The sequence below is a fragment of the Danio rerio genome, chromosome 20, assembly GCF_049306965.1.
Source record: "Danio rerio strain Tuebingen ecotype United States chromosome 20, GRCz12tu, whole genome shotgun sequence".
Taxonomy (NCBI): Eukaryota; Metazoa; Chordata; class Actinopteri; order Cypriniformes; family Danionidae; genus Danio; species Danio rerio.
This window is the reverse complement of record NC_133195.1, coordinates 44,391,787-44,405,266: the sequence shown is the minus strand read 5'-3', so window position 1 is coordinate 44,405,266 and position 13,480 is coordinate 44,391,787. Positions and strand designations below refer to the sequence as shown.

The following is a 13,480-nucleotide window of genomic DNA, read 5'->3' as shown; positions in this document are numbered from 1 at the left end:
CATAATATTTATTATACTTAATTAGGTACACCTATTCTAATCAGCCAATCACATAGCAGCAACTCGTAGCAGCAGTAGACATAGTCTAGAGCACAGGTGTCAAACTCAGTTCCAAAAGGGCCGCAGCTCTGCACAGTTTAGTTCCAACCCTAATAAAACACACCTGATGAAACTAATTGAGTCCTTCAGGCTTGTATGAAACCTACAGGTAAGTGTGTTGAAGCAGGGTTGGAGCTAAACTGTGCAGGGCTTCGGCCCTCCAGGAATTGAGTTTGACACCCCTGGTCTAGATGATCTGCTGCAGTTTAAACAGAGCATCATCAGAAACGTTTTTTAATGACTTTTTATGTGGCATGATTGTTGGTGCCAGATGGGCTAATCTGATTATTTCAGAAACTGCTGATCTACTGGAATTTTCACGCACAACCATCTCTAGAATTTACAGAGAATGGTCGGATAAAGAGAAAATATCCAGTGGGCACAAATGCATTTTTGATGCAAGAAGTCAGAGGAGAATGGCCAGACTGGTTCGAGCTGATAGAAAGGCAGCAGAAACTCAAATAACCACTTGTTACAACCGAAGTATGCAGAAGAGCATTTCTGAACGCACAACATGTCCAACCTTGAGACGGATGGACTACAGCAGCAGAAGACCACACCGGGTGCCACTCCTGTCAGCTAAGAACAGAAAACTGAGGCTACAATTTGCACAGGCTCACCAAAATTGGACAATATAAGATTGGGTAAAATGTCGCCTGGTCTGATGAGTCTCGATTTCAGCAGCAACATTCGAATGGTAGGGTCAGAATTTAGCATTAACAACATGAAAGCATGGATACATCCTGCCTTCTATCAATGATTTAGGCTGGTGCTGGTGGTGTATTGGTGTGGGGGATATTTTCTTGTCACACTTTGGGCCCGACAGTACCAACTAAGCATCATGTCAACGCCACAGCCTACCTGAGGTGTACCCATCTTCTGATAGCTACTTCCACCAGGATAATGCACCATGACAAAGCATGAATCATCTCAGACTGGTTTCTTGAACATGACAATGAGTTCACTGTACTAAAACGGCCTCCACAGTCACCGGACCTCAATCCTATAGAGCAGGGGATGTAGTAGAATGGGAGATTCGCATCATGAATGTGCAGCCGACAAACCTGCAGCAACTGTGTGATGCCATCATGTCAATATGGACCAAACTCTGAGGAATATTTCCAGAACCTTGTTGAATCTACCCCATGAAGGTTTAAGGCAGTTCTAAAGGCAAAATTGGGTCCAATACGGTACTAATAGGGTGTACCTAATAAAGTGGTCGATGAGTTTATTTTATATTATCATCTGAATAAACATTTTTTTTTTTTCAAATTAGTTCATTTGCATATATATATATATATATATATATATATATATATATATATATATATATATATATATATATATATATATATATATATATATATATATATATATATATAAGTATATATTATATACTTAATTTAATTTTCATTTCCATCAAAGAAAACATTTAAATACTATAGCAATCTACATATGGTCATCTTCAACACGATTAATAAAACATGCAATGCAAAAACAACGCTTCAAAAACAAAAACTTAAATCTATTGAGCCACAGAGGCAAAAATGAACATTTCCCATAAGATCTAATCTTTTCTTTTCTTTTTTCTGCATCACTACTACAGCTACTCTGCGCTAGTAGTTCTGCTGAAGGGGTCTGCCTTACATCAACACAAGCAGAAGAGCAGACAGGCCTGATGAAGCTCACACAGTGATCCGATCCCCCTCCGGACAAAGCTCTGTTCTGCGGCGCACAAAAATGAAAGCTTACACTATCACTGCGAGCACATGCATTTGCTGTGGGACAGTTCAAGAAAAAGCCCTGAGTATTCAGTCGAGAGAAAAGCCACTCTTTCGATTTGAATCAGATCCTTTACGTCCTGGCCAGATGCTTCTGGGAGGGGGGAAATCTAATTTACAGAACAGGGAGATCTGAAATATGAGCAAAGTTCTGCATTAGCCTGATTCAGTGAAGTCTTGGAAATGGGCTTTTGTGTGTATGTGTGCGAGTACTGCAGGTCACGCTTGAGAGTCCAACATCTTTTTTGGCTTTAAAAAAAAAGGCTTTCAATTTATCAGAGTGAGCACAGAGCTTCCAGAATAAGCTCTAAGTGGGATGACCGAGTGTGTGTGTGTGTGTGTGTTTGTTTGACTTGGCTCAACGTTCGGGCAAACAGTCGGACCACCGGGAGAAGACCAGCCCTAATCCCCCCATGGCTCTCCTGAGAGGTCTATTGTGCTCCGCCAACTATAAATGTCAATGATTTCCAACAGATTCGGGGGGAAACGGTGTCTTTAAATGCGTAGGAGCTGAAAACAAATGCCAGCTACAAGCTCCAAGCTTCCTTCAGGCAGTGTGTCAATTATCGCCAGCTTGAATATCAAATCCGTTGGCCATAAGCAGACATTGTGGTTTTGGTAAAGCGTGACAAAACATCTGTAACACTGCAGGTTTACATACCTCTTTGCCTGAGAGATAATAGGCAGACAGAAGGCCTCCGACAAAACGGATGTTCACTTCAAAGACGGAGATTTCAGCATTCTGAAGGAACAAAACACAGGAAAACAAGAGATGATGTTAATATTTAAGCCCCCCAAAAAACTGAGACTGGCTTATTTTGAACTGCAGACTGTTCTCAAAAATGATATTTGGTGCTCTTAAACAACTTATTTAAATGAGTTGAAACAACACAATTTTTCGTGTTGTTTTGGGACAACTTAATTGTTTCACAAATTTAATTGGATTAAACATAAAACAAGTTAAAACAAAAAACAAACAAATAACTGATTGCATTTTGAAGGAATGAAGCACAGGAAAACAAGACAAACTGAGACTGGCTCTCAAAAAAAATGACATTTGCTACTTTTTCCAAATGACTTATTTAAAATGAGCTGAAACATTTTTTTGTTGTTGTTCTTTTTTGGTACAACTTAATTGTTTTATGTTTAATTCACTTAAATTTGTAAAACAATTAAGTTAACTTAATCAATTTATGTTGGGACAACATGAAGTCATTTTGTGGAACCCTGCATTGTTTACAGTGTGCAAAGTGTAAAGACGTTTGCTGTTTGTTCAAACTACTAACTTTAAAATTATTTTAAATGACAAAATTTTTTATTTTTTTTGTCTTTTACAGTGTGTGAAGTGAAAAAAGGTAATAACTAATTTTATTATTATATAACAAAACACAGGAAAACAAGAAACGATGATAATATTAAAGCTCACCCCGTTCAAAAAATGAAATGGGCTGCTTGTTCAAACTTCATAATTAAAATAAGTTGAAAGGACACATTTTTGTGTTTTTTGGCACATAATGTTTTTGGGACTAAATTGTTTTATGTTCAATTCACTGAAAAACGTGGAACCCAGCATTTTTTACATGGTGTAAAGTGTAAATGACATTTGCTGCTTGATCAAACTACTTATTTAAGTGTTGAAACAACATTTTTTTTGTGTGTTTATTGAAACAACTAAATTTGTGTATGTTCAATCCACTTAAATGTTTAAAATTATTAAGGCAACTTAATTGATTTGTGTTGGGACAACAATAAGTAGTTGTGTGGAAACAAGCATTTTTTCAATGTGTAAAGTAAAATAAATAAATAAATAAATAAATAAAACTCATTGCATTCTGAAGGAATGAAGTACAGGAAAACAAGAGACAAACTGAGACTGGCACTCAAAAAAATGACATTTGCTACCAAATTACTTATTTAAAATGAGTTAAGACAACACATTTTTTGTTTTTTAATACAACTTAATTGTTTTTATGTTTAATTTAACTTAATCAGTTTATGTTGGGACAACATGAAGTAATTTTGTGGAACCCTGCATTGTTTACAGTGTGTAAAGTGTAAAGACGTTTGCTGTTTGTTCAAACTACTAACTTTAAAATGAGTTGAAACGACACAATTTATTTATTTATTTATTTATTTATTTATTTATTTAATTTTTTTTTTTGTCTTTTACAGTGTGTGAAGTGAAAAAAGGAAATAACTAATAACTAATTTTATTATGAGGGAACGAAACACAGGAAAACAAGAAGCGATGATAAAATTAAAGCTCACCCCGGCAAAAAAGACTGACAGCAGACTCCATTCAAAAAATGAAATATGCTGCTTATTGAAAGTTGAAACGACACATTTTTGTGTTTTTTGGCACATAATGTTTTTGGGACTTAATTGCATTATGCCTAATTCACTGAAAAACGTGGAACCCAGCATTTTTTACATGGTGTAAAGTGTAAATGACATTTGCTGCTTGATCAAACTACTTATTTAAGTGTTGAAACAACATTTTTTTTGTGTTTATTGAAACAACTAAATTGTTTTATGATCAATTCACTTAAATGTGTAAAATTATTAAGGCAACTTCATTGATTTGTTTTGGGACAACATGAAGAAGTTGTGTGGAAACAAGCATTTTTTTCAGTGTGTAAAGTGTAAAAAAAAAAAAAAAATCATGAATAAATAACTCATTGCATTCTGAAGGAATGAAGCACAGGAAAACAAGAAACATTGTAAATATTTCAGCTGACCCCTCCAAAATAAACGTAGGCTGGTTTCTTTTTGAACTGCAGACTGCCCTTAAAAATGACATTTGCTACTGGTTTAAACTACTTATTTAAAATTAGTTACATCACACAATCAACACATTTTTTGTGTGTTTTTTGGCACATAATTTTTTTGGGGGGCTTAATTTTTATGTTCAATCTGCTTAAATTTGTAAAAGTGATTAAGGTAACTAAATCGATGACCAGCGCAACTGTAATGTTCATTTTTTTTGTGCCACGTTGTTTAAATAGCAAATCAATGTGCGCCCGTTTGTGGACTCACGGATGTGCTGGTCTAAAAAGGAAGTGTGTTAAGGCGCATTGTTGGCGTGTTGCTATTTTGGGGAACTGAAATAGACCACGCCATTGACCAACTAAAAGCTGATGTAAAATCCAGTGCAGAACACGTTATTGTTATTTATGTGCCAATGCGGGTCCAAGCGCATACAGTAAACATTGCTTATTGCTTAATAAACACAAAATGTACAGTAATACACAAATATCTTTACATATGAATAAATTGAAGGATCTTCATTTATATTGTTCATTTATTCATTTGCTGGAAATTAGAACTGATTTAAGAAATAGTTTTGAAACAATTTTTTTGCGCTCAAACTAAATTAAATATGTAGGCTAATATGTCTTCAGTGGAGTGTGTACAACATTGTTTCCTCCATAAAAAGTAAAGGTGTAAAGTAAAGAGTAAAAGTAAAGAGGCTGAATGGAGGAGGCTCATTCTTTATCCTCGTGCAGCAGATGGTCTGTTTAGCTGTTTTCTCGCTAGTGAAGCGTTCAGTTTTCCCACTTGCAAAGTCCGCCATGTAAATAGCGAATGTGGTGGTGCGACACAACTGACTTTTAAAGGGAATGTGAGATGAGACTCTAATTGGTTTAATGCACGTTATTCTAAAAACACACCAATAACTCATTAAGAGAATAAGCACAAGCCTGTTATACCATGTGTCAGGGTGCAGAGCATATTTTTCTTAACAATATCATAGAAAAAACAAATGAAGCGAGACTGCAGTCAGATCTAAGCAGATGTTGATCTTTCTTTTGAGGTGTCAATGCAGAAATGAACAAAACAATAGGCCTAATACAACATATTATAAGACTAAAATATATATATTTTTTTATATCAGATGGTAATTTCGGTCAATTTTCCTAACAGATAAACAGCTCTCAGTAATATTTCAGCATGCCTTTACATTCGTATTCGACATGAAACACACAACTGCACGTAGGAATGATTGCTGGATTCATATATGCCAAACAACTGTGCTAACTGAGCAAACAAGACTTTTTTAGTTGTGAAAGCACCCCTACTTGTTTTATGTTTATTCAAGTTAAATTTGTAAAAGCAACTAACTTAATTGATTTGTGTTGGGACAACATGAAGTAATTGTGTGGAACCCTGCATTTTTTTACAGTGTGTAAAGTGTGAAAAAGAAAACAACTCATTACATTCTGAGGGAACGAAACACAGGCAAGCAAGAGACGATGTAAACATTTAAGCTCCCCCCCTCCCCCCCAAAAAAACTAAGACTGGCTCATCCTGAACTGCAGACTGTAAAGTGTAAAGTGTAAAAGAGAAACTAATAATAAAAAGAACAGGAAGAAAGTGTGTGTACTGTGAACACATTTTACCCTCACACACCAAACATAGTACAAAGAAAGAGAACAACACAACAACAGAGCTGATAAAGCTCTGCTGGGATTGAACAAAGATACAAACAAGCTCCCGTAGGAGGGTGAAGTCTAAGCGAGGATTTTTTTTTTTGTGTGTGTGTGGATTTGGGAAACTGTGAGCGTCGGGTAGAGGGGTATCCTATGGTGCACATGTTACATGAACAAATACAACACTCTCAGGATACAAAGCTATAAAGAGAAGACATTTTCTTCAGAGTGCGTCTTCAAATAATGAAAAAAGAGAACACAAATCTCATTGATGTTACACTTTCATCTTATATTTATCTGCGATAGAGAATACTATAGCACTAGAGTACCGGTTTTCAGGCAATATGATTTTAAACACATAAAAATGTGTTGGCAACTTATTTGTTTTTTGTTCAATCCACTTAAACATGTTAAAACTAATACGTGAACTTAATTCCTTCACGTTCTCCCAAAGCAAATTTGTTGTTTGAAACTCATTTTTTAGAGTGCAGCTCAAGTCTGTAGCATTTTTCTCTTGAGTGTTCATATCAAATGTGATGGTAGATCTCAAAACTTTGAAAACCAGTTACAGGTGAGCATAACCAAATGTGTAGAGCAGCCGTTTTATTTGGCATCCTTTACATTTTCCTGCATCAATATGCAACCTGTAGCATATAACCGCAAGTCTCATTTAGCCTTTGCCATGTGATGTTAAACAGTCTGACCACAGTAAGACATTTGCGGTCTCATCCGATGGTTTGTGAGGTGAAATATTAGCGTCTCCGGGCAACCAAACAATAATGACCCACTTGTTGCTCAGCATAGGCAAGTGTTATCATGCATCATCAAATAACGGTACACAGGCAGGGTATAAACAAATATATTGGGCATTGCATTGGTAAATATCCGGATTAGGCAAGATAAATGGCTGATGTCTCGGGGTGATTATGGGTCTTATTGATATAGACTCCTTTCAAATGCTTCAATGCTTCCAGTGACAACAGATGTTTCCAGATGATGCCTTAATCTTTTTGATGACTATAAACAGGCCTGTCTGACACTGGTTTAAATAGATTATGATAAAGATTTCCTGCCCACCGATTTAGTGAAACATTTTGCATGTAAAGATTTGTATTTCTAAATGTTTAAACACTGTATAAGCATCTGAGTTATTAATATAATTCATATAATTATTAATCTTTTGAATAAAGTCGGAACTTAATGTTCTTAGGCTAGGTAAGACTTTTAAGTATGCATTGGGACTGTGTTACAAAGTTTTATTGTTATATGAAAAGTGAGACAAAGATCAAGTTTTCAGACCTTAGCAGTGTGTAAAAATCTTGATAGTTTAGTGGGTCTTGTCTAAATAATCTGATATGTAATTTTTATTTTTTTATTGGATTCAAGTCAGGTGATTGGCTGGGCCATTCTGCAGCTTGATTTTCTTTCTCTGAAAGCATTTGAGAGTTTCCTTGGCTGTGTTTTGGACCATTGTCTTGCTGAAATGTCCACCCTGGTTCCATCTTCATCATCCTGCTAAGGTAGATGTTGGATTGAAGCAGTGAACATTAATTTACAAAACTGCTGAGAAATTCCAGCTACTGTCTGGGCTTTCACTGCCTTTCTACACATCCCTTTCTTCATGTGTTCAATACTTTTTTGTATGTCATTTTGTTTTATTACACGTAACTTCATTTGTAAACTAATTCGATTTGTTTTCTTAGGTAGCCTTTTGATGGGCGTGGTAAACGACAGTAAGTTCCAGATGATGTCATTCTTGCTTGAGAAAATGTTGAAAAAGCTGTACAAATGTTGACAAAGCTGTACAGGTCATTCACATATCATATAAGAAGCACTTCTCACAAAACATTATTTATACACAACAATACAAATGTTTAAATGTTGATTAGTAAACTTTCTATGAAAATAATTGAATTATAACTGCAAATCAATGATAGCCTAAATATAAAGTAGGCAAACTAGCCAACTAACGTCTGCAATTATATTAAATAAGTAAATAAATGCAATATAAATGAACACATACACACCATTACAGTCTCCGATATGTTACCAATTACAAAAAAAACTACACACAGCATGCATTTAGTCCTTATTTAGGTTCAAAAACAACACGAAATATAGCCCACAGTCAGTGCAAATCTGTACCTTAAATCTTCACCAACACATGTAAACCTCTGTAACCTCTGTTCCGTCATTCCAAGTTCATAATAATCCAAAAGGTGATGATAATAGTTAAACATTGCCTGTTCTAAAGATAAATTGTTACAGCTTTACTAGGTAAAATTTTTCTCAAATGTAATATTTATCTCTATATATAATTTTTTATACATATTATATATATATATATATATATATATATATATATATATATATATATATATATATATATATATAAATATGTATTTTAATTATATTCACTTTATTATTTAAATGTTTTAAAATATATTTAAACTAAATAAACTATTTTCTAACAATTAACTGCTATAAGTTAGTGTTATACAGATTTAAAAACATTTAACATTTATTTTATTTCAGTCATTAATGCGAACTACTAATAAAACCCCACCATAAACTACAGATTTAGACATCAAGCCACACTGTGCTTGCATTCTCTGCCTCACGGGATGTCTCTGATTGGTAAGTCTTATAAAAAGGGAAGTTCTATTTATATGCCTTTGATGAGGTTTTTCGATCCACTGGCAGTATAGTGTCTCTGTCTGAAAGGTTATCTCACTCTGGTTCGAGTCCAGTTGGGATTTGTGGTCACTGCAACACAGCAGTCTAAAAATCTGACCTTCCATGATGCTGCCTTTTACAGGAATAAAAGAATCCCACAGCATAAAAGATGAGAGATCAGGGCTGTTGATATAGTGGAGAGCCTCTACTCCTCCATTCTGCTCCAGGGTTGGATTTCTCTGTAAAGCAATCTGAGCAGTGTGTAGAACAACGCAATGTGGTAATGAGGATTCAGGAACGACCTCATAAACCAAAAATGCTAGACGTTTAACATATCAAGCTAATCTGGAAGAAATGTTTGTGTTTGATCGTTTGTGTGTTATTTGTGTGAGTGAGCCTGTATAATTTACGTTGCAATATTTTTATTTGTTGAGAGTTTTTAGATCTACCTGTGCAGGGACTTCAGGTTGAAAATAGCGGTTTGCCTTGCACAAAACATACTTCCCTTTTAAGGTCAATGTATTGTTGTGCATTTCCCTATGAAATAAATACATTTAAATTCAAATTCAAAGAGCAATGGTGACATTTACACTAGCTAATGCGTTGTTATTATTAATGAAGAACTTTTGTTATGGTTATGTCAAAGTTAAACAAAGCATATTTTACTTTCACTTTCGCTCTCGTGGATAGGGAAACCTTGTAAGCACAGACATCACTTAGCCTATTAATTTTGTTTGTTAGGGCTGAAAGATTTGTTTCAAAACCATTTCTGAATTCTGTTCTAATTTCCAGCAAATGAATAAATGAACAATAATAACGAAGTGTGGTCAAAAACCTGAGTTATATCCTAATACACATGCTGTGCCCCATATGGTCTAAAACCTGACAGGTGGGCAAATCTAAGCTTGTTTTTAATAAAAACAAATATAAATATGGATATAATAAATAATACTGCTAATAATAATAACATTATACAAAAGCAAATTGTTATGAATGAACTGAAAAAAGCCCCCGAGATAAAGAAGGCATGAAGGCAGTGGTTTTTAAATTTATGTAGGCTAGAAAACAATATGTTTTGTAATATTTTAATCCTTTATATTTATATCCTATATACATATCCTTATTATATCGTATATATATCCTTAATATTGAAATTATTTTTCATTTGTAAAGATATTTGCGTATTGCTCTACATCTTGTGTGTATTAAGCAGTGTGTAAACGAGGCGCACAACTAACGCGCTCTGCGCTGGACAATAGACTGGCTTTGTTTTGGTCTATTGAAAAATCTATTACAGTTTCTCAAAAAAGCAACGCACCAGCAATACGCCTCTGAACGCCTTCCTTTGTAAACCAGAACGCCTATGGGCGCACTTATGAGCGCAAATGCATTTGCTATTTAAACAGCATGGCGCAAAACGCCAAAACGACTCTTGCACCAAGCTGAAACTAGCAAACAACTATTGCGTCACACCTTGTGCCACATTGCTCTGGGTGTATGATAGGGCCCTTACAGTCTCCAATATTACCAATTACAAAAGAACTACACACAGCATACATTTAGTTTTTATTTGGGTTCAAAAACAACACGTAATATAGCCAGTCAGTGCAAACCTCTCATCTGTATCTTTAATCTTCACCAGCACACATAACCTCTGTTAGAAATTATTTACGTCATTCCGAGTTCATAATAGTCCAAAAGGTGATGATAAAAGTTAAACATTTGTTTAGTTAAACTTGACCGTTTGTTCATGCTTTAGGTTGCTGAAAGAATCATTTGCACCTTCGTTTTTTCCGGCTTCTCTTAAATAATCACATGCACATTTTTATCATCAGCTCAAGTTTATTTCAAATAAAGACACGCAAGTGCAAGGAAGCTCTTTGGAGAAAGTGAAACCGCTCGCACTTTTAGAGAGCCTCGTAAAACAAAAACAGAGCATTGCAGATTTTCTTCTTCTTGGCTTTGTGGGTGTTCATTAAGAAGACGACTTTAGAAAGGGTACTCAAAAAGTGGTACAGTACAGTGGAAACGGCCATCAAAGCGTACCGAACCGCACCCTACCCTACCCTACCCTACCACACCATTCAGTTAAAATGGGGCAAAAGCAATTTCTCCATACACACCAGCACATTGACACTTACCTACAGGTAGTGTTTATTAACAAAGTGGTCAACTGAGACAGTGGCAAACAATGCCCTTAGATACGTAATATACAGCATGTTTGACCATTTTCACAGATGTGTAAATGCAGATCATTTTGAAAATGTATTGTAAATATGAAATTTTTAAAACATTTTTTTTTAGCTACATCATTGTTGTTTAAATGTAGCCTAACATGCAAACTTTTGAAAATTGCGTCATTTTTATACACAGTTGCTCTTTGATTGGTCGTCTGGACTATTGCATATGATTTTCTGAGACCCTTTCATGATCGTTACTCAAGCACCCTGTGGATTAATATTTTCTGAAATAATAATAATAAAATAAAACAATAAAATGCCAATGCAGACAAGGAGCGTTTTCATTTTAAAATGTAATTTGAAAACAAATGGCACCAAGGATTAATAATCTCTCACATTGTAATAAATAAGTTGCTAATAAGATTGAATCACTTTGAGAGAACACTACTCTAAATGGTGATGATGTAAGCTTGACTCATAGATAGCCTTACTTACACAACTAAACACCTTTTACCTTCTCAAAGAATACTGGATGATAGCTGAGGTCAATCGAAGCAGCATGACTAAACTTTCAATGGCTACAATTATTCCACTGTAAAAAAAAGAATAATAATAATTTTAAAAAAATAGAAGCTTTGGTGCATCAGAAACGGGTTGCTTAGTATTCCAGAGACAAGCTGAATATTAATAACCATTTCACAGGGGATTTTTGTGGACTCTTTCATTGTTGGAATTGCTTGAGGGTAGAAAGAAAATCCTTTCAATTAAAAGTTGTTTAACACTCTTCATTAAAGGATTGGACCCAGATACAGTCTTCTCTCCTGCCTTAAACCGAGGCGTACTGAAGGTGTACTAAAAATTTTTTCCATCCCTAACTAGAAATGTCTAAATACAGAGGCTGATCCAACTATAAAGAGAACTGATCCAACATCCAACCAAGCAATAATTTTGTCTATATTCTCCTGCATGCATTAATTCTTTATTTGTTCATCAACTATGATTATATTGATAATCATTGACTATATTGGTTCCAGTTTCTTTTTTGATTAATCAGATTTCTGATTTCTGACTTCCAGCATCATTATACGTAATCCTCAATTGTTTTATTGAATTTCCCTGTAAATGTATTCAGTGCTAATAACAAAAACTAAACTAACTGACTGACTGACTGACTGACTGACTGACTGACTGACCAACTAACTAACTAACTATATATGTTTCAGAGTATTTAAGCAGTTTTACATAATCCTTATTTGTTTTGCATTATTGAATTTAGCTGTAAATGTATTCAGTTCTGATAAACTGACTACCAAACTAACTATGTGCACATTTGAATAATGTCGGGCTATAAACGGGTTCAGGCTTTATAGCTGTCAACAAAATGTACCTGTCGGGCTCGGGCCGAATTCTGTCGGACTGGGGCCCTATCAGGCCTAATTTTTATGGCCCGATTACAGCTCTACACCACAATGATGTGGGCAATAATATGAATAACAGCACAGCACAACAATGAACTAAAACTTGAAGTTAAAGTTATACTTGAACTACAATGTGTAAGAGATCAACCGATATTATGAAGGCTGATATATGAACTAAAATTTGTTTCAAAATATCATTTCTTTTTGGCTGATGAGTCCAAGATGAGACTTTTATTGGCTAAATATCAGCCACACTGCTTTCTAAGATACGAGTGTTTTATATTTTATAAATATTTATTTTATATTTCTATATTCGCAATCAATCATTTGGGACACCAGGGTTAAACCCCTCCTCTTTACGAGAAGTGCCATAGGATATTTAATGACCACAGAGAGTCAGGACCTCAGTTTACAGTTTCATCCGAAAGACGATGCTCACTGACAGTATAGTGTCCCCATGACAATACTGTGGCGTTAGGACTCCTAAGCCCCCTGATGGCCTCTTTAACACCACTTCCAACAGCAACCTAGTTTTTCACTCTCTTCCAGGTACTGACCAGGCTCAGCCCTGCTTAGCTTCAGTGAGTAAACCGGTCTTGGGCTGCAGGATAATAAGGCTGTACTTATATCATAATATGAGATCATTGTCATATCCCCAAGACCCATTAGCAATGCAGAAATATTCTCTTACATTAACAATAGTTTCCAAAGCATTTAAAGATACGAATCAATCAGCTCATCAGAAATTAGTATAAAACTCTTAAGTCTCACCATGTTAAAGTCGAGGTTCTTTTCCACCCATTCGGTAGCGGCTTCAAATTCGTCATACATCTCCATAATGTACAGCGTGTCCAGTGCGTCCACAATGGTGGCTCCTTTGAGACTACCTGCGGATA

The 13,480-nt window shown here is 35.2% G+C and overlaps 1 protein-coding gene across 1 annotated transcript in view; it reads right to left on the bottom strand.

Moving 5' to 3' along the window:
- man1a1 (mannosidase, alpha, class 1A, member 1) overlaps nucleotides 1–13,480 on the bottom strand; it is a 217,232-nt gene that overhangs the window by 125,711 nt on the left and 78,041 nt on the right. Inside the window, exons 3-4 of the mRNA XM_689343.11 lie at nucleotides 13,356–13,471; nucleotides 2,542–2,622 (exon numbers count right to left, since the gene is read on the bottom strand). Of these exons, the coding sequence (XP_694435.2) occupies nucleotides 2,542–2,622; nucleotides 13,356–13,471 (197 nt within the window). The remainder of the gene's footprint in view (nucleotides 1–2,541; nucleotides 2,623–13,355; nucleotides 13,472–13,480) is intronic.